General features: G+C 40.9%; 2 protein-coding genes across 5 annotated transcripts in view; both read right to left on the bottom strand.

Moving 5' to 3' along the window:
• LOC132894318 (pleckstrin homology domain-containing family G member 3) overlaps positions 1 to 4146 on the bottom strand; it is a 63834-nt gene extending 59688 nt beyond the window's left edge. For 2 of the 3 annotated variants that reach the window (XM_060933983.1, XM_060933982.1), the window contains exon 1: positions 3992 to 4146. The gene's annotated coding sequence lies outside the window, so the exon portion shown is untranslated. The remainder of the gene's footprint in view (positions 1 to 3991) is intronic. The other variant, XM_060933984.1, reaches the window with a different exon arrangement.
• Positions 4147 to 13554: 9408 nt separating this feature from the next.
• The window catches only part of spint1a (serine peptidase inhibitor, Kunitz type 1 a), a 43353-nt gene continuing 34725 nt past the window's right edge, over positions 13555 to 22182 (bottom strand). For both annotated transcript variants that reach the window (XM_060933986.1, XM_060933985.1), the window contains exons 10-11: positions 15581 to 15640; positions 13555 to 15280 (exon numbers count right to left, since the gene is read on the bottom strand). In XM_060933986.1, the coding sequence (XP_060789969.1) occupies positions 15090 to 15280; positions 15581 to 15640 (251 nt within the window). In that variant the 3' untranslated portion in view covers positions 13555 to 15089. The remainder of the gene's footprint in view (positions 15281 to 15580; positions 15641 to 22182) is intronic.

Here is a 22182-nt window from a genome sequence, read left to right on the forward strand (position 1 = left end):
TAAAAAAAGTTCTAGTCATTATAAGTAACCGGAGGATAAACACTCCACTAACCACACCCACCAACTACTCCTAGCGACTTCGCGCCCCCTTGCGTTGTGCCGGTGAATAACATCGCGCACGCCTATTACTCCCCGCTCAACAATAAATTACAACTGTCTGCGAAAAGCTATCTGCGAAAGCCTTGTCGCAAGAGCATGCAGAGGCCTTAAGACCCCACAGCACCATTTAAAATCGTCCCAGAACCATTAGGTCTTGCCAGCATAGTTAAGGCTGGAAAGTCTATTAAAATATACCTTGCAAAAATGTTGGCCCTTCATGCATGCAATATCCGAATAAAAGAAACTGACCCTGAACTCCAGCATACCACAGGCATCTCAGTCTCTTTCTGGAGTTGTGCTTTTTTTCAAGAAAAGTCTGGGAGAGTTCTATATTTAAAGCCAGAAATTAAAATAAAATTTGGAGATCGCTTAACGTTATGGTTAAGACTGATTGTTTTTAAATTAAGGCCTTTTTCACAGAATGAAAAGGAGGACAAAATACTGACCGAGGCCAAATTCAAGCAGAAGTGTCTATTATTATGGACGGTAAAACTGCAGTGTGTTATCATGGACGTGGACACAAAAGGAGAACCAAATTCCTTTCATGGTAAATTCTGCTCTCGATCCTGGACTTCCCAACATGTGTTCTATGCTGCTCCATTTTCAACCACAACTCTGGCAGTGTAACAGTACTTCAGACATGCACTGTGAATCCACAGGGAATTTTAAGGTAGACAAGGTCAAAGCAAAAAACACTGAGCCTGTCTTTTTGAAACAGCTGGGTCCAATTAGACTTGTTTCTACCAGAACATCTCGCACAAATTCGCACATCTACACATCCTCTGTGTGAAAACTAGAAGAGAAGAGAGAACACCACACATAATAAGCATAACATTAAAACAACAAACGAATCCGTTAGGTAAGCTCTCTCTCTGCGTCACTCGACTATAGTGCGTTTCAAAGCACAGCATCGGGAGCTCATTGTGCAGAATTATTCCATTTTATGGCCATTTGTGTTAATGTCAAGTCCTTCCATTAAAAACCATGAAGCAGAAAGGCATGTGCTACTTTGTGCATGGACGGGAAACTGAAACAGAAGAACAGGAGAAAGTTTCTCCAGCCTCAGTACACCACCACACATTTCTATTATGATCAAGGAACAGGGAGGAGTATATAATTGTTGTAACTGCTAAGTCTAAAGTAAATAAAAGGCTGCCAGACCTGCCACATTAATTCAAGGCCATGAACAGAGGCATTTATCCCACATCATGACTGCACCAAAGGAATTCCCTCCAATGGGCTAATTAAACATGCGCTTAAACTTCATGCAAGTTCAAAACACTATAAAGCTATAAAAAGCTTATGTTCTTCATCCTACACCCCTCTCTGGAATCCCAGAGGGGGAAAAAAAAATCAGTATGTTTGTGTGTATACGGAGGAGTAAGTGAAGGGGAGATAAGCTATGGATGATAGAATATGTATACTGGTACCGTGCAAAAGTCTTAGGCACATGGCACAAAAAAAAAAAAAAAATTTAATAATCCTGTAAAGAGTCCTTCGAAAATAATGAAAGTGTTTCTATGTTAAATACTATAAAGAGCAGTAAACAGTAATAAATGAAGCAAAATCAATATCTGGTGTGATGACACTTTGCTTAAAAAAAAAAAAAAGTCAAATCACAGTTTGATAAGGAAATGAGCTGTAGGTTTTACTGAGCATCTTGCAGAACCAGCCACAGTTCTTCTGGACACTTTGATTGCCACACTCGCTTCTTCATTTTGCAGCAAAACCCAGCAGCCTTTATTATGTTTTCTTTAACCTGAAAAGTGTCTCTTTACGGACACAAACATTTTTCTGTAACTAATAGAGAAAGTTTGAACAACAAAAAAAAATAAATAAAATTTTATATATATATATATATATATATATATATATATATATATATATATATATATATATATATATATGACTGCCTAAGACTTTTGCACAGGAATATTTTATATCAAATACAACAATCAATATATGCAAACTCTGGTCCAGACCAAAGTTCAGCAGTAACAGGAACTTTTTTTTTTTAAAGAAAAGTAAACAGGTATTATCAGTTGTCACGTCTGGCCTTCGGTGGCACGGTGGTGTAGTGGTTAGCGCTGTCGCCTCACAGCAAGAAGGTCCGGGTTCAAGCCCCGTGGCCGGCGAGGGCCTTTCTGTGCAGAGTTTGCATGTTCTCCCCGTGTCCGCGTGGGTTTCCTCCGGGTGCTCCGGTTTCCCCCACAGTCCAAAGACATGCAGGTTAGGTTAACTGGTGACTCTAAATTGACCGTAGGTGTGAATGTGAGTGTGAATGGTTGTCAGTGTCTATGTGTCAGTCCTGTGATGACCTGGTGACTTGTCCAGGGTGTACCCCGCCTTTCGCCCGTAGTCAGCTGGGATAGGCTCCAGCTTGCCTGCGACCCTGTAGAACAGGATAAAGCGGCTAGAGATAATGAGATGAGATGTCTGGCCTTGTCAAAACTATTCAAATGTTCTTTAGAGTCTGGATACAGGGTCTGATGACACATGCGTGATTATGTGCGATGTGAAATCACAAGTCTTGATTATTTGTATTTTTAAAGCTACAAAAAACAAAGACAAACTGCAGTGAACTTTGCATCATGCAGAGTCGATACTATAAGTACACAGTGGAGAAACAAGAATCGCACCAGGATTTGTAGATCATCTTTGATATTCGCTTTCATACAATCGAACAGGGCGTGTGTGTGAAAGAGAGAGATGGCACAATCTTGGTGCACATCTTTTTCACAAACCAGAATGAACATGTACTGAAACTTTGACGGAGTATTCATGATATGATATATGAGCACTGTAAAATCAGTGTTGAGGAGACTTTCATATGAGTGATTCCATGCTTATGGGTACTCAAATGGGGACATGAACTTATTCACCTAAAACCATTTCTTTTTTTACCATCAGGTCACAAAACATGTAATCTTTAATGAATGATATGTTAAAAGATAACTTTAATTTTCTGAGATGTAATAAAAACATATTTATATGCCAAAGTCAAGCCTATGAGTTCCAAAATGATGTCTGTTACATTACTTCTGTTACGATTGTCCATCTCGCGTCTGTTACAAATTAATTACAATCTAGCTATATACCATGTTAATCTTATTGAAAGAATGTGTATGTTTATTCTACTACACATGTTTATTAATTATATTTGCTAAAACATCACCTTCCGATGTTTCAAAAAGTAATTCTACATTGTTAAAATTGAGAATATATATGTCCACAACACTTCTGTTATGTTCTGACTTTGGCATATAAATATGTTTTTATTACATCTCAGAAAATTAAAGTTATCTTTTAACATATCATTCATTAAAGATTACATGTTTTGTGACCTGATGGTAAAAAAAGAAATGGTTTTAGGTGAATTTTTAAAAATAAGTTCATGTCCCCATTTCAGTACCCATAAGCGTGGAATCACTCATATATTACAGGCATTATCTTAATGTCAAGACAAGTCACACAGCTTACTGTACATTTGTAAACACTGAGTAGATTTGGAACAAGTCCTATTTAGACTCTCAGAAACAGTGTACCTTATTTTGATTGGTTTGGAGCACTCTTAAGAGAATAGGTTTTGCATCTTTCATGTGTAGCTTATTTTTTTTTTAAACTTTATTTTTATTTAAAAATACAAATTATGCTTTGTTTACATTCCTTAACTCATATGGAAAGCACATCAGATTAAAGGTATAATGAAGAACAGAGTGAACAAAGGTTTAGTATCTTTTCTGTGCAGTTCGTTGTCGTTGTAAAAGTTCTTGGATTTGGTATATGAAGGCAAAACAACAACATTTGGAAACCTTGAAAGCAGTCATGACTCTACAGAAGCTCAGACACATCAGTGAGCAGGAAGCGCACTAAAGTCAGACAACTTACTTACCAAGTGCACATCTGGCTCTTCACACTAAATCTTTATCTCAGGATTCGCTCCAAGCACAAACTCATCCCTCACTTTAAGGCCGTGCTGTATTCTGCTCCACACAAACCCGACATGCAGTCAGCAACTGCACCGCACCGCACCGCACGCCTCTCTGATCACTGCAGGCTCGGATAAGCCCCGCCCACAGCCTGAAAAGGGCGTGTCACTAGAAAGCGACACACAATCCGCAATTCACGTGCCAAAGACATTCCTGTACTTCCGGTATCCATTATTCATTATTCCATGTGGTATACTTCACTATTCTTCACATGTGAATTTTTATACACGTGATTTACGACTGTCACTTCTCTAGTGCTTTTTAAAAACTGTTATTTAAAAAAAGTTTTTTCTTTTATATTTTATTTATTATGATTTTTTTTTTTACAAGTTAGAAGATTTTCAGACACGTGTTTTTGTTTCACGTGTGTTTACACATTAATGGTGGTGTCGCCTCACAGCAAGAAGGTTCTGGGTTCACGGCTAGTGGGGGCCTTTCTATGTGGAGTTTGCATGTGCTCCGGTTTCCCCCACAGTCCAAAGACATGTGGTTAGGTTAATATGGGACGGCCTTGGGCTGAGATGCTCTTGAGCAAGGCACCTAACTCCGAACTGCTCCCCGGGAACTGTTAGTATGGCTGCCCACTGCTCTGGGTATGTGCATGTGTGTGTTCACTGCTTCAGATGGGTTAAATGCAGAGATGAATATCACAAGTGGGGCGGCACGTTGGTGTAGTGGTTAGCGCTGTCGCCTCACAGCAAGAAGGTCCTGGGTTCGAGCCCTGTGGCCGGCGAGGGCCTTTCTGTGCGGAGTTTGCATGTTCTCCCCGTGTCCGCGTGGGTTTCCTCCGGGTGCTCCGGTTTCCCCCACAGTCCAAAGACATGCAGGTTAGGTTAACTGGTGACTCTAAATTGACCGTAGGTGTGAATGTGAGTGTGAATGGTTGTCTGTGTCTATGTGTCAGCCCTGTGATGACCTGGCGACTTGTCCAGGGTGTACCCCGCCTTTCGCCCGTAGTCAGCTGGGATAGGCTCCAGCTTGCCTGCGACCCTGTAGAAGGATAAAGCGGCTAGAGATAATGAGAATGAGATGAGATGAGAATTTCACAAGTGTGTGATGAATAAAGTTGTGCTTTCTTTCTTTCTTTCTTTCTTTGAATTCATGGGCAGATGTTTTCCACAGGGTGGCACGGTGGTGTAGTGGTTAGCACTGTCGCCTCACAGCAAGAAGGTTCTGGGTTCAAGCCCAGTAGCTGGTGGGGGCCTTTCTGTGTGGAATTTGCATGTTCTCCCGGTGTCTGGGTGCTCTGGTTTCCCCCACAGTCTAAAGACATGTGGTTAGGTTAATATGGGACGGCCTTGGGCTGAGATGCTCTTGAGCAAGGCACCTAACTCCCAACTGCTCCCCGGGCGCTGTTAGTATGGCTGCCCACTGCTCTGTGCATGTGTGTGTTCACTGCTTCAGATGGGTTAAATGCAGAGAGGAATTTCACAAGTGTGTGATGAATAAAGTTATTATTTATTTATTTGAATTCATGGGCAGATGTTTTCCACAGGGTGGCACGGTGGTGTAGTGGTTAGCACTGTTGCCTCACAGCAAGAAGGTTCTGGGTTCAAGCCCAGTAGCTGGTGGGGGCCTTTCTGTGTGGAGTTTGCATGTTCTCCCGGTGTCTGGGTGCTCCGGTTTCCCCCACAGTCCAAAGACATGCGGTTAGGTTAATATGGGACGGCTTTGGGCTGAGATGCTCTTGAGCAAGGCACCTAACTCCCAACTGCTCCCCGGGAACTGTTAGTATGGCTGCCCACTGCTCTGTGCATGTGTGTGTTCACTGCTTCAGATGGGTTAAATGCAGAGAGGAATTTCACAAGTGTGAGATGAATAAAGTTGTGCTTTCTTTCTTTCTTTCTTTGAATTCATGGGCAGATGTTTTGCATAGGGTGGCATGGTGGTGTAGTGGTTAGCACTGTCGCCTCACAGCAAAAAGGTTCTGGGTTCAAGCCCAGTAGCTGGTGGGGGCCTTTCTGTGTGGAGTTTGCATGTTCTCCCGGTGTCTGGGTGCTCTGGTTTCCCCCACAGTCTAAAGACATGTGGTTAGGTTAATATGGGACGGCCTTGGGCTGAGATGCTCTTGAGCAAGGCACCTAACTCCCAACTGCTCCCCGGGAACTGTTAGTATGGCTGCCCACTGCTCTGTGCATGTGTGTGTTCACTGCTTCAGATGGGTTAAATGCAGAGAGGAATTTCACAAGTGTGATGAATAAAGTTATTCTTTCTTTCTTTATTTTTTTTTATTTGAATTCATGGGCAGATGTTTTCCACAGGGTGGCACGGTGGTGTAGTGGTTAGCACTGTCACCTCACAGCAAGAAGGTTCTGGGTTCAAGCCCAGTAGCTGGTGGGGGCCTTTCTGTGTGGAGTTTGCATGTTCTCCCAATGTCTGGGTGCTCCGGTTTCCCCCACAGTCCAAAGACATGCGGTTAGGTTAATATGGGATGGCCTTGGGCTGAGATGCTCTTGAGCAAGGCACCTGACTCCCAACTGCTCCCCGGGCACTGTTAGTATGGCTGCCCACTGCTCTGGGTATGTGCATGTGTGTGTTCACTGCTTCAGATGGGTTAAATGCAGAGAGGAATTTCACAAGTGTGTGATGAATAAAGTTGTGCTTTCTTTCTTTCTTTGAATTCATGGGCAGATGTTTTCCACAGGGTGGCACGGTGGTGTAGTGGTTAGCACTGTCGCCTCACAGCAAAAAGGTTCTGGGTTCAAGCCCAGTAGCTGGTGGGGGCCTTTCTGTGTGGAGTTTGTATGTTCTCCCTGTGTCTGCGTGGGTTTCCTCTGGGTGCTCCGGTTTCCCCCACAGTCTGAAAACATGCAGGTTAGGCTAATTGGTGGCTCTAAATTGAGTTGGGCTGAGCCGTGCCGTGCTGAGTTGGGCTGAGTCGAGCTGAGTGGGGCTGTTGGAGTTGCATTTCGACTACAACCGTGCTGAACCGTGCTGGCTGGAAGTGGGTGGCCACATTGGGTGGAGTTAGCGAAAGTGGGTGGACGTCACGTGATGTCGTTAGGCGGCGCAAACAGTGACATCAGTGATCTTTTAAGCGGTAGTCTCACGACCCGGATAGTAAACAATAAACATGGAGGACATGGAGTCGTTAGTGTTGCTGGTCTTGGTGCTGTGACTTGTTGTCACCGACAACGCCAACAGATACTGGCAAGAGTGTACAGATGAGGCGAGGCGCATAAGGCTTCAGAAATTCTCGTAATTTGTAATTCTTCTTCTTCCGGGTTTACGGTGTTTACAGATCCCAGCGTGCTCGCGGGGCGTGTGTGGGCGTGTGAGGACACTCCTCCTCACCAATCAGTGCACAGGGGAGTGTCTGCTCACGCCCCTAGCCCCACTTGGCTCGGTTTGGCTCGCTTCAGCCCCACTCCAAAACCGTGCGAGTTTTGGGTGCTAAGCAGGGCTGAAGCGAGCTGAGTCGTGCTGCTCTGAGGTAGTCGAAACGCGAGCCGTGTCGGGCTGAAGTGAGCTGAAGCGAGCTGACGTGAGCTGAAAAAGGGTAGTGGAAAAGGGCCAAAAGTCAGCTGGGATAGGCTCCAGCTTACCCGCGACCCTGTAGAACAGGATAAGTAGCTACAGATGATGGATGGATGTTTTCCACAATTGATCACATATTATTTACATAATTACCTGGGGACTCTTGGGTACATGCAAAGAAATGTTGTAGAGCAAAGATACCTTCAAAATGATTAAATTAAATGTTTCTACATATTAAAAAAATACTATAAAGAGCAGTAAACAGTAATAAAACTATTGAACATTACGGACAATGCCAGTCACCCTCTGCACACCGTCATCAGCAACCAGAGGAGCCTGTTCAGTGACAGAATGCTCCTTCCCAAGTGCAGGACTAACAGACTCAAAAACTCCTTTGCCCCTCACGCCATCAGACTGTACAACTCCTCTCTGGGGGGAAGGAGGGGTAACAGGAGGACAGAGGATGGGAAGGAGCGGTAGCCTAGCCTAACAATAAGCAATACCGGACAATGTGCAATATAAAGTGCAATATCTCTCCTGCCACCGCCCCCCTTCTCCCCACCTTTCCCCTTCTCCCCACCTTTCCCCTTTCCCCCCTCCCTCTTCCTCTCTTCCCCATATCTTATTCTTTTTATATTTGTATATGTAAATACTTAATTTATTTTAATTTATCTAGAAGTTTTCTCTATTTCTTTTCTCTGTTTATCTGTAATGATGCTGCTGGAATCGTAATTTCCCTGAGGGAACCCGCCCAAAGGGATCAGTAAAGTTTTATCTAATCTAATCTAATCTAATCTAATCTAATCTAATCTAATCTAATCTAATCTAAATGAAGCAAAGTCAGTATTTGGTGTGATGACACTTTGCTGTAAAAACAAAAAACAGTAGTCTCAGTGCAATGTGTGCAGTTTTATAAGAAAATTAGTCGGTATGTTTTACTGAGCATCTTTCAGAACCAGCCACAGTTCATTTGGAGACTTTGTCACACTTGCTTCTTGTTTTTTGCAACTATTTTTTATAAAGTTTTTTTCTTTTATATTTCATTTATTTATTTTTACAAGTTATAAGATTTTCTGACGTGATTTTGTTTCACGTGTTTACACATTAACACGTGCATGGTGGTGTAAGTGGTTAGCATGGTCCCCTCACAGCAAGAAGGTTCTGGGTTTGAGCCCAGCAGCCAGCGGAGGCCTTTCTGTGTGGAGTTTGCATGTTCTCCTGGTGTCTGTGTGGGGTTCCTCTGGGTGCTCCGGTTTCCCCCACAGTCCAAAGACATGCGTTAGGTTAATATGGGACGGCCTTGGGCTGAGTTGCTCTTGAGCAAGGCACCTAACTCCCAACTGCTCCCCGGGCACTGTTAGTATGGCTGCCCACTGCTCTGGGTATGTGCATGTGTGTGTTCACTGCTTCAGATGGTTTAAATGCAGAGAGGAATTTCACAAGTGTGTGATGAATAAAGTTGTTCTTTTTTTCTTTCTTTATTTGAATTCATGGGCAGATGTTTTCCACAGGGCAGCATGGTGGTATAGTGGTTAGCACTGTCGCCTCACAGCAAGAAGGTCCTGGGTTCGAGCCCAGCGACCGAGGGGGGCTTTTATGTGTGGAGTTTGTATGTTCTCCCCGTGTCCGCGTGGGTTTCCTCCGGGTGCTCCGGTTTCCCCCACAGTCCGAAAACATGCAGGTTAGGCTAACTGGTGGCTCTAAATTGACCGTAGGTGTGAATGTGAATGGTTGTTTTTGTCTGCGTCAGCCCTGTGATGACCTGGCAACTTGTCCAGGATGTACCACGCCTCTCACCCATAGTCAGCTGGGATAGGCTCCAGCTTGCCTGTGACCCTGTAGGACAGGATAAACAGCTACAGCGGTGCTTGAAAGTTTGTGAACCCTTTAGAATTTTCTATATTTCTGCATAAATATGACCTAAAACATCATCAGATTTTCATACAAGTCCGAAAAGTAGATAAAGAGAACCCAGTTAAACAAATGAGACAAAAATATTATATTTGATCATTTATTTATTGAGGAAAATGATCCAATATTACATATCTGTGAGTGGCAAAAGTATGTGAACCTTTGCTTTCAGTATCTGGTGTGACCCCCTTGTGCAGCAATAACTGCAGCTAAACGTTTCCGGTAACTGTTGATCAGTCCTGCACACCGTTTGGATGAATTTTAGCCCATTCCTCCATAAAGAACAGCTTCAACTCTGGGATGTTGGTGGGTTTCCTCACATGAACTGCTCGCTTCAGGTCCTTCCACAACATTTCGATTGGATTAAGGTCAGGACTTTGACTTGGCCATTCCAAAACATTAACTTTATTCTTCTTTAACCATTCTTTGGTAGAACGACTTGTGTGCTTAGCGTCGTTGTCTTGCTGCATGACCCACCTTCTCTTGAGATTCAGTTCATGGACAGATGTCCTGACATTTTCCTTTAAAATTCGCTGGTATAATTCAGAATTCATTGTTCCATCAGTGATGGCAAGATGTCCTGGCCCAGATGCAGCAAAACAGGCCCAAACCATGATACTACCACCACCATGTTTCACAGATGGGATAAGGTTCTGATGCGGGAATGCAGCGTTTTCCTTTCTCCAAACATAATGCTTCTTGTTTAAACCAAAAAGTTCTATTTTGGTCTCATTTGTCCACAAAACATTTTTCCAATAGCCTTCTGGTTTGTCCACGTGATCTTTAGCAAACTGCAGATGAGCAGCAATGTTCTTTTTGGAGAGCAGTGGCTTTCTCCTTGCAACCCTGCCATGCATTCCATTGTTGTTCAGTGTTCTCCTGATGGTGGACTCATGAACATTAACCAATGTGAGAGAGGTCTTCAGTTGCTTAGAAGTTACCCTGGGGTCCTTTGTGACCTCACCGACCATTACATGCCTTGCTCTTGGAGTGATCTTTGTTGGTCGACCACTCCTGGGGAGGGTAACAATGATCTTGAATTTCCTCCATTTGTACACAATCTGTCTGACTGTGGATTGGTGGAGTCCAAACTCTTTAGAGATGGTTTTGTAACCTTTTCCAGCCTGATGAGCATCAACAACGCTTTTTCTGAGGTCCTCAGAAATCTCCTTTGTTCGTGCTATGATACACTTCCACAAACATGTGTTGTGAAGATCAGACTTTGATAGAGCCCTGTTCTTTAAATAAAACAGGGTGCCCACTCACACCTGATTGTCATCCCATTCATTGAAAACACCTGACTCTAATTTCACCTTCAACTTAACTGCTAATCCTAGAGGTTCACATACTTTTGCCACTCACAGATATGTAATATTGGATCATTTTCCTCAATAAATAAATGACTAAGTATAATATTTTTGTCTCATTTGTTTAACTGGGTTCTCTTTATCTACTTTTAGGACTTGAGTGAAAATCTGATGACGTTTTAGGTCATATTTATGCAGAAATATAGAAAATTCTAAAGGGTTCACAAACTTTCAAGCACTACTGTACAGATAATGGATGAATGGCTGTTTTCCACGATTGATCACATATTTACATAATTACACTACCGTTCAAAAGTTTGGGGTCACTTTGAAATGTCCTTATTTTTGAAAGAAAAGCACTGTTCTTTTCAATGAAGATCACTTTAAACTAATCAGAAATGCACTCTATACATTGCTAATGTGGTAAATGACTATTCTAGCTGCAAATGTCTGGTTTTTGGTGCAATATCTCCATAGGTGTATAGAGGCCCATTTCCAGCAACTCTCACTCCAGTGTTCTAATGGTACAATGTGTTTGCTCATTGCCTCAGAAGGCTAATGGATGATTAGAAAACCCTTGTACAATCATGTTAGCACAGCTGAAAACAGTTGAGCTCTTTAGAGAAGCTATAAAACTGACCTTCCTTTGAGCAGATTGAGTTTCTGGAGCATCACATTTGTGGGGTTGATTAAATGCTCAAAATGGCCAGAAAAATGTCTTGACTATATTTTCTATTCATTTTACAACTTATGGTGGTAAATAAAAGTGTGACTTTTCATGGAAAACACAAAATTGTCTGGGTGACCCCAAACTTTTGAACGGTAGTGTACCTGGGGGGGGGACTCTTGGGTACATGCAAAGAAATGTTGTAGAGCAAAGGCTTCAAAATGATGAAATTAAATGTTTCTACATATTAAAAAATACTATAAAGAGCAGTAAACAGTAATAAATGAAGCAAAGTCAATATTTGGTGTGATGACACTTTGCTGTAAAAACAAAAAACAGTAGTCTCAGTGCAATGTGTGCAGTTTTATAAGAAAATTAGTTATGTTTTAATGAGCATCTTTCAGAACCAGCCACAGTTCATTTGGAGTCTTTGTCACACTTGCTTCTTATTTTTGCAGCAAATTATGTTTTTGTCTGAAAAGTGGTCTTTTCTGTAATATTCTGCTTTCATTACTGACACTTTTCTGTAACATTTAATTTTGTGCTGAAAAACTAATGTTTGGTATCTAAAATGATTCTCTACTGACTCGATAATGTTGAAGTCATAAAATAATCTACAAAGATTTTATAAAAAAAAAAAAAAAGGATGCCCAAGACTTTTGCATAGTATTTAACGTTGTTCTGGATATAGGCTTTTTAAAAGGTAATGATCGTAGAGGAACAAAGCCAATTCTGCCATTATCAGGAGATACAGATGTGTGCCTATAAGGTTCATATCAAACAGCAGATCAACCTCGCCCTCTGCTGGTGAGGTAACAAAAGTACAATTCTTCGTTAAAAATAGGGCTGCAATCCTTGAAATAATGTTTGCTACACCTACACTGGCCTTAAAAGTACATTTCTGAGAGGTCTATTAATAATATGACGTTCATGCATATTTCAGGATTCAACATTTAAATTTTCTTCCTCCTCCAACACGTAGTATTGCTTCCTACTCAGGCACACAAGATAGGTCCATGCGTGCTCAGTTATTTTCTGATGGTGCCATCATAAACATTTAATGTGCTTACAGAGGTCACCTGATGTTGCTATTGAGTTTTTCAATGTCTAAGCATTAAACGCTTAGACATTGGACTGAATTTACTGGGACGCCCACTCCTGGGAAGATTGGCAGCTGTCTTGAAGGCTCTCCATTTGTAAACAACCTTTCTGACCATAGAAGGGTGAATTTCAAATTGCTTGGAGATGGCTTTATAACCTTTCCAAGATTGAGGAGTAGCAACAATTGCTGAGGTCAAGACATCCTTTCTTCTTGGCTTGATGTAGAGACACACCAGAACACAAAACTGCTTAAAAGTTCTACTTTTATAGAGGTAGTCACACTTCTTGATGATACTGTGCATTTCATTAGTAACATCTGACTGATAAGGTGTCCAGAAGCAGTTACTGATGTATTATTTCAGGTCAGTTATGGGGTTTTTGACATGCAGTTGGGCTGGAAATTTTGCTGAAAACTGGCAACACTGGTTATTTCTGAACTGTTTGGTTCTCTCACACTAGCAAGGGAGAGTACACCTGGTGTATTGAACAAAGGTACAACTAAACTTAGTTTCGTTTGATGCTATGACAATAAATGTCATCCCATCCCATCTACATTTACGATCATGAGCTGCTGCTATGCTATACCCAGGTCAAATGACACCCCAGTTTGAGTAGCACAGTTAGAGTATGTGGCAACAAGGATGTGGTCAAGTGCTGGCTATGAACAGGAGAAGTCATGGGGAATGAGTGGGTAATAAGTGTGTTTTTACACCTGTTTGTAGTTAATTTGTTTTTTCACTTGGGTTGAAACACCAGAAACAGATTCTCCAAGTGGTTCCCTAAAATCAGACCAAGTGTTTACCAGAGAGATGTTGTGTGTGCATCAGTGATTTCAGTTTTAACCCAAGTGTTTTTGTTGGCCATGCTGAAAATGGAATATCTCCTGGTGATAACAGTTGGGCTGAAAATCAGAGTTCGAGGATGAGCTAAAAAGTCTGCATCTCTCTCCTCAGCCTGCCTCCTGAGTCACCATTCCCTACCAGTCAAACAGAAGGTCAAAATATACATTATATAGTTTTATTGAATCTTTAAAAACGGATGAACAAACTTCAAAAATGTGTTATATTTATCACGTTTTGTCTTTCTCTCTCTCTGGAAAAAATTAAGGGACCACTTTTAATAGTGACCACCTTTAAAAATGGTCTCAAATTTTTTTTCCATAGCTGTATGTACAAAAATAAAATGAACAAATAGTTCACATATGATTGCTTTAGCATAAACTATCAAAATCTGGTTTATGGAAATTATTTCTTAAATCATTTTCCTATAAAAATTAAAACGATACCGATATATACAAGCCACTAAAAAACCCCTCTAAAAATCAAAACAAAATCTTACCACGTGGCCAATCAAACTACATGTTTAAGCTGTGTCTCCTCAAAAACACACTGGAACAGTTTGCCATGCCAAAACTCATGGAATATTAAACTTCTGGAAGAGTTTTAGTCCAAAACTGACAAACCGACTCTCAAAGCAGAGCTGAACATTTAAATGAGAACATTAAACCCTGAGTACAGAGATGCTGATTAAAAACAAATATAATGCAGTACATACAATAAATCAATACAGTTTTTTTCAATGTATATAATAGTTAGCAAAAAAAAAAAAAAAAAGGATAACGGTCAATCACTTTACCTCCTCAAGACATGCCTTGTTCAAACCAAGTGGACTGCCAAATAAAATTAACTTAAAAAAAAAAAAACCAAACAGACTCAAGAAGTCATTTAAAAGAATCCACAAGCTTTCATAAGAGTTTGTTACTGGTGTACGAGTTCAGAGGAGTGGTCCCAGTCTCGGTCCTGCCTGCACATGCTCATGTCTTCCCCATTTTGTCCGATTCATTTGCTGAAGGATTCAGCAATTAATGGACGATCCGAATCTGATGCATTAGGGCAGGGACAACACTAAATGGTGTTTCTCCAGTAATATTCTAAAACAGTGGTTCTTAATTCTGGTTCTTAATTCGGTTCGTGAGCAGGCAGAGCTGTCACCTGACGACAACTGAAGACCTGGACAAGGTAAGGTAAGGAAGGTTAATTCTAGTCTTGGGGGTCACCATGTTTTATACAGTTTTGTAATTTTCCCAGCATTCGCTTCACGTGATAAAGAAAGCAGTGATGGGAAAATGTCCTATTGTCCTCGGAAATTTTTACACATTGCCATTTCATTTACTAGATAAATATAGCAGTGATGGTTCTTATCCAATATTAGCTAGCATTAATCTGTTCATGAAACATTTCAGTAAAACTGAAATAAACCACCAATTCCTTCTCAAGTAAAACTCTTACTTAAAAACATTTTAAAAACTTATTTTCAAGACAGCCATAGCATGCTTATGTAGGCAAATGCCTCCCTACCAGAATTGGTTAATGAAATCAGAGCATATTTTGGGAGTTATGAATGCAACATTATACCATTACCCAGATCCTCGGCTAATAATCAAACTCTTAATGAGCAGATTTGGGTATTTTACAGAAGGAAAAGCATAATGTGTTAGAATAAAGAAGCACTGCTGTAAACGGACAAAGAACGTAGGAATCAGATGGGCTTGGTGGTGCTATTGTACACAAATTTCTCTGTGTCCTCTACAGGAAGTAGGTGTGCACCATTAGCAGAAATGTGCTGGTGCCTTGATTGCCGCTGCTTCTTCCCCTTCAGGAAACAGTAACCAAGAACAACCAGCAAGATCAGGATGGCCAAGCCCAGTGCAACAGCAATGGCAATGGGAACTGGAGGGAAAAAAAAAAAATCAAACCAGAGAAGAAAAAGCATTGAATGGTGGTATGATGGTGCAAGAGAACATGTCAGAGATGTTCACAAAGTGGTGAAGGTAATGTATGTACATTCACTCTACAGCAATATTGAAAGTATGCTTTTGATCAGTCAACACCAACTATGCTCGACTAAGCATAAATTCAGATATAATATACTAGAACAATGGAACAAAATTACACAACTGATCTGTGTCCATTGGACCTGTAGATCTTTAAATGTAAGCATAATTTTTCCTCAGGAAGTTGGCCAGTTACCTGATTGATCGTCATCTGTCAGCCTGTCAGAGACCTCTCCGTTGATGAAAACATCTCTCTCTGCATAAGCAGTGTCAGACATTAATGATACACATATACTCAGAAATCTTTACAAACAAATAAACAGCCACAACCCCATTCACTCCCAGAAAATACCAATAGTGCAAACCATGATATCTTGAAGTGAAAGCTTGAATATAGACAATATAGACATACGTTTAATATTTCTTCTTAAGTTATAATAAAAGGAAATGATTTTCCCCATTCCATTCTTGAACACTTGAATCTGATTGGTCAGAAGGTGTGCAATGATTTTATATAACAACTACACAGCTCAGACAGTAGCCCATACACAGGTATGATGGACACTCCACATGATTCAAGACTAAACCTTATGTCTGTTGTCCTCACAGCTGAGGGTCGGCGATCCAGGAAGCTATCAATTAGCTTCCCTGAATTCTCTTGGGTGATTATAGCACACCATAGGGACCTAAACCCTCATCTGGTGGTAGGTACGGGTACACGTACCTATGGGCAATTTAGAGTAGCCAATTGACCTAATCCACACGTCTTTGGATGGTGGGAGGAAACCTATGCAGACAAGGGGAGAACATGGAAACGCCACACAGAAAGGCCCCCGTTGGCCACTGGGCTAGAACACAGAACCTTCTTGCTGTGAGGCAACAGTGCCAACCACTACACCACCGTATTGCCCAAGACTAAACCTTATTTAAAAAAAGTAAAAAAAAAAAAAAAAGTTAGGTCCATAAATATTTGGACAGAGACATTTTTCTAATTTTGGTTCTGTACATTACCACAATGAATTTTGAACAAAACAATTCAGATGCAGTTGAAGTTCAGACTTTCAGCTTTAATTCAGTGGGTTGAACAAAATGATTGCATAAAAATGTGACGAACTAAAGCATTTTTAAAAAAACACAATCCCTTCATTTCAGGGGCTCAAAAGTAATTGTAAAATAATTGTAAATAAAATGTTCATTTCTAATACTTGGTTGAAAACCCTTTGTTGGCAATGACTGCCTGAAGTCTTGAACTCATGGACATCACCAGACGCTGTGTTTCCTCCTTTTTAATGCTCTGCCAGGCCTTTACTGCAGCGGTTTTCAGTTGCTGTTTGTTTGTGGGCCTTTCTGTCTGAAGTTTAGTCTTTAACAAGTGAAATGCATGCTCAATTGGGTTGAGATCAGGTGACTGACTTGGCCATTCAAGAATATTCCACTTCTTTGCTTTAATAAACTCCTGGGTTGCTTTGGCTTTATGTTTTGGGTCATTGTCCATCTGTATTATGAAACACCGACCAATCAGTTTGGCTGGATTTGAGCACACAGTATGTCTCTGAATACCTCAGAATTCATCCAGCTGCTTCTGTCCGGTGTCACATCAACAAACACTAGTGACCCAGTGCCACTGGCAGCCATGCATGCCCAAACCATCACACTGTCTCCGCCGTGTTTTACAGATGATGTGGTATGCTTTGGATCATGATGTACCACACCTTTGCCATACTTTTTTCTTTCCATCATTCTGGTAGAGGTTGATCTTGGTTTCATCTGTCCAAAGAATGTTCTTCCAGAACTGTGCTGGCTTTTTTAGATGTTTTTTTAGCAAAGTCCAATCTAGCCTTTTTATTCTTGAAGCTTATGAGTGGCTTGCACCGTGCAGTGAACCCTCTGTATTTACTTTCATACAGTCTTCTCTTTATGGTAGATTTGGATATTGATACGCCTACCTCCTGGAGTGTGTTGTTCACTTGGTTGGCTGTTGTGAAGGGGTTTCTCTTCACCATGGAAATTATTCTGCGATCATCCACCACTGTTGTCGTCTGTGGGTGTCCAGGTCTTTTTGCATTGATGAGTTCACCAGTGCTTGCTTGCTTTCTTTCTCAGGATGTACCAAACTGTAGATTTTGCCACTCCTAATATTGTAGCAATTTCTCGGATGCTTTTTTTCCCCCTGTTTTCGCAGCTTAAGGATGGCTTGTTTCATCTGCATGGAGAGCTCCTTTGACCGCATGTTTTCTTCACAGCAAAATCTTCCAAATGCAAGCACCACACCTCAAATCAACTCCAGGCCTTTTATCTGCTTAATTGAGAATGACATAACGAAGGAATTGCCCACACCTGCCCATGAAATAGCCTTTGAGTCAACTGTCCAATTACTTTTGGTCCCCTTAAAAACAGGGTGGCACATGTTAAGGAGCTGAAACTCCTAAACCCTTCATCCAATTTTAATGTGGATACCCTCAAATGAAAGCTGAAAGTATGGACTTTATGTCCATGTCCATTATATAACTATAACTTGAATATGTTTCAGTAAACAGGTAAAAAAAAAAAAAAAATTTGTGTCAGTGTCCAAATATATATGGACCTAACTGTATAACCATTGACATGATGTGGAGGTGTTTAACATTTATGGAAGGTCTTTCACGTGTCATGTCAGTGCTATGTAACAGTCATGGTGCGTTGCAAAGTTTCCTAGCACAGGAACGTCTTCACAGAGGAGTTTATGCTTTATGGTTTCTCTCTCTAAAATGACGAGCTGTGCTTTTTGAGAAGGACAGAGAGAATGTAAGAGGCTGGTAAGTAAGTGAATTATATTATAGGAACAATAAACAGAACAGAAACTGACTTAAATCATAGACGACAATTAACTTTTTTTTTTTTTAAAAGTGCAATGTGTAGTTCATTAATAATTAAAACATTGCAATAATTGACAATAAGCAGAATAAATGCTTCCAGACTGTGATTATATGAAATTGCACCACCCTGTGGTGGTATCATGCCACCCTGAGATGGATTATTTTTGTGTAACTACACATATTCCTTACCTATTGTCAGATTTTGTTTCTTTCTACAAAATCTCAAGCTTGAAATTAGCAAGAATATTTAGAAATAGGTTTAAAGTTAAACAAAACCCAAAAAATAAACTCATTTATACTGACAATATCCATGTTCGATTATTCATTTATTCATGTTTGTACCTGTATACAGATTGTTTTTCCCTTTTAAAATAAAATGTCCCCAAGGACTGCCATCATACTCTCTCTGAGGTTTAAATATCGTGCTCCGAGTGCAAATTATGTGAGAGAATCCGACACAGTGATGTAACTGACTCACATGGCTTACCTAGGCTTAGATCTCATGGACACATCGCTTCTAAATTGTTGTAAACAACCATGAAGTAGACATATCAGGTGAAAATTAAATCCAAATTGCTTGAAACTGGTCTCACTGAATTCAGAATCGAATGCAGAACAATATATTTTAATTCTGTAAAAAGTATGTTTATCCATTTTTGAGATATTACAAAATCAAAGATTGAAAAAAATGGCTTAATTTTTTAGAAAACTGCCATAATGAGATGTATTTGGATAACATGGTCCAAAATGGGGCAGCACGGTGGTGTAGTGGTTAGCACAGTCACCTCACAGCAAGAAAGTTCTGGATTCAAGTCCAGCAACTGACGAGGGCCTTTCTGTGTGGAGTTTGCATGTTCTCCCTGTGTCCGTGTGGGTTTCCTCTGGGTGCTCCGGTTTCCCCCACAGTCCAAAGACATGCAGGTTAGGCTAATTGGTGGCTCTAAATTGACCGTAGATGTGAGTGTGAATGGCTGTGTCTCTCTATGGGTACATCCACACGACAACGAGATTTAAAAAAAATAAAATAAATAAATAAATAAATATCGCGTCCACATGGGCAATGGATCAGTAAAATATCAGGTACATATGGCAACGCGACGCTTGCTGAAAACGATGCAATACACATGCCACACCTCTAGGTGCGCTGTAAGACGGTCCCATCGGAGACACCAGAATAATAGAAGTAAGGACGCATGCGCATAAACTATTATGTGCGAGACTTCATATTAGCCACAGTCAGAAAAATCTGTTTGTAAAATTACGTTATAATGACCAAATACAATGTAAAGTATTTTTCCAGTCTCACTTGTGAAAGGTAATCCCATGTGATCTCGTTTGGACGGTAAACCTGTTGGTACAGTTAAACGCAGCATATGAATGAGGCATCTTTATTCTCCGCTTTGACCCATCCAATATGGCGGCGAGGATGACGTATGATTCTACGCGGAAGGCGGCGTCTTTAATGGTCCGGAATAAATTGAATACTACACGTTGATGGATTAATTTGTTCTTCTATGCCCTTTTTGAGGAATGTATTGTAGGACTTAAACCAACATCTGAAGAGGTGAGATTGCTCCTTTTTTTATTCCCTATTTTTGCTGGCGGGATTGACTCTGCCCTAACACACTCTCTCTCTCTCTCTCTCTCTCACTTTGCACCATTACACAATAAATATTCACAGTGAAAATATTTTGTAAGCGCGTTTTATTAACCAAGTTATAGGATTTGTTGACAACTCGCATCGAGTTCGTTACACTTCTACCTGGCGTGAAGCACTGACAGTCATGTGGTTGTGACGTCATCATAAACAAATCCGTTCTACTCATCCAGACGACTTCGCAACAGCGCCGTTGCCAGATCTTTCCACTCTGGAACCCGTTCTCAAAAGATTTAGTTTTGGGGCACCCAAAACGCCGGTGCCGTGTGGACGCCAGGCCGAAACGATAAACAATTTTATCAGATTCACCTGAATCCGTTGCCGTGTGGACAGGGCCTATGTGTCAGCCCTGAGATGACCTGGTGATTTGTCCAGGGTGTACCCCGCCTTTCGCCCGTAGTCAGCTGGGATAGGCTCCAGCTTGCCTGCGACTCTGCACAGGATAAGCGGCTACAGATAATGGATGGGTGGATGGTCCAAAATGGGCCTCATTAACGAATGAGATCAAATGTTTTTTCTTAATAACTGTTAGCTTTCAAGATATTTACATGGAAATTGGCAGGCACATAGATGGTTGTATACTGAATACAAAGTTTGAAAAATAATGCAAATTACTATTTAATTAGTATTAATTATGCTAATTACATAAAAATGTTAAATCAGTACACTCAATAAAGTAATTAAAGAATTTCTAATTCCCTCTTTGTGCTCTGTAGGCCTTTGTATTTCTCAAAAGTAGGGCTGGCTAGTGTTCATATTAAAGGATATAAATGATATTCACAGCTTTCAAGGCAAACCTCAAAAAAAAAAAAAAAACTCCGTGAGCCGCAGCCAATAAAAAATTCCATTTAATTGAATTGAACTTGACATGCGCATTTCTGACTTCCGTTTTGTAAAATATCGTTTCACCCACTAAGATCTCAATATTTTTCATCAAAACTACAGTTATATTCTAAAATAGTTATTTATTTACCTGAAAATCAGTTTGATTTGAAAAGATAAGCAGATAAAGCTATGAAAACTCACTTCAAAGTCTCCCATGAATCATAACATCAAAACTAGCAGACAGAAAATTTTGCTGAATACTTCATCAGAAACAGTGAGAGCAAGAGAACATCCCTGTAAAAGTTATCTGATTGATATTCACGAGTAATCCAGTTGGAAACAGAGAGAGAGAGAGAGAGAGAGAGAGAGAGAGAGAGAGAGAGAGAGAGACGGAGAGCGCCTGACCACTTTCCCGTGATTCAAAAAGCACTGCCATTTTCCCGACGTCACGCAAGCAGAGAGTGTACTCTGTTGTACCAACTTTAACCTGCCATTACTCCCAAAGTACTGAACAGATCTTAGTGAGAAATTTCTTTGGAAAGCAGAGATAAGCTTTTTAATGATAGTAGTCACAAAAGAAAATATTCAAGCGTTAAGGAATGACAGATTTGGAAACTTGGATGAGCGTCTGCATGCAGAATTTTCACAGCACAGCCAGCAAGCATCTGATATACCTACTGATAGACGCCTGAGTGCCAAGCGTTTGGATGTAAAAATAAGCCTGATCACTGCAAAGGGAAATTTTTTTTTTTGCCATCCACAATCCAACAAAAGATACAGTGCTCAGCATAAATGAGTACACCCCCTTTGAAAAGTAACATTTTAAAGGTCCCATGGCATGAAATTTTCACTTTGAGGTTTTTTAATGTTAAAATGAGTTCCTCTGACCTTCTTAAGTCACCCCAGTGGCTAGAAATTTCATAATGTGTAAACCAAACTATGCCCAACATTTGAGAATGGCACGTCAAAACGATGCGTTGATAAGCTCTTCCCTTTACTACGTCAGCAAGGGAGATGATCCCCACGCCCCCCCTCTGGATTCCCACCCACTGTATGGATTGCCCGCCCAGTTGTAGTGAGGAGACCATAGAGGACACAACAACATGGCATCACCCAAGCAAGCGAAACATGGAAATTGCGCTGTACATGGATGTGACAACACAGAAAGGAGTCTGTTTTTACTGCTGACGGGACAGCCCCTGAAGACGCAGTGGCTTAATTTTATTTACTTCAATAATACGCCGTCGAGTCTACCTAAGATGGTGTATGTTTGTCGGAAGCATTTTTCTGAGGAATGTTTCCACAACTTGGGACAGTACAGGGCAGGTTTTGCACATCAACTGTCACTGAAGCCTGGGTCCGTACCAAGCATCCCTACCGCATCAGCAACAAACACCGAACAAGTAAGTGTATAACTGGTCGTTTTGCCGTGTTTTAAAATCGGTGCGTTAGCCTAGCAAT

Source organism: Neoarius graeffei, chromosome 11 (assembly GCF_027579695.1).
Source record: "Neoarius graeffei isolate fNeoGra1 chromosome 11, fNeoGra1.pri, whole genome shotgun sequence".
Classification (NCBI taxonomy): domain Eukaryota; kingdom Metazoa; phylum Chordata; class Actinopteri; order Siluriformes; family Ariidae; genus Neoarius; species Neoarius graeffei.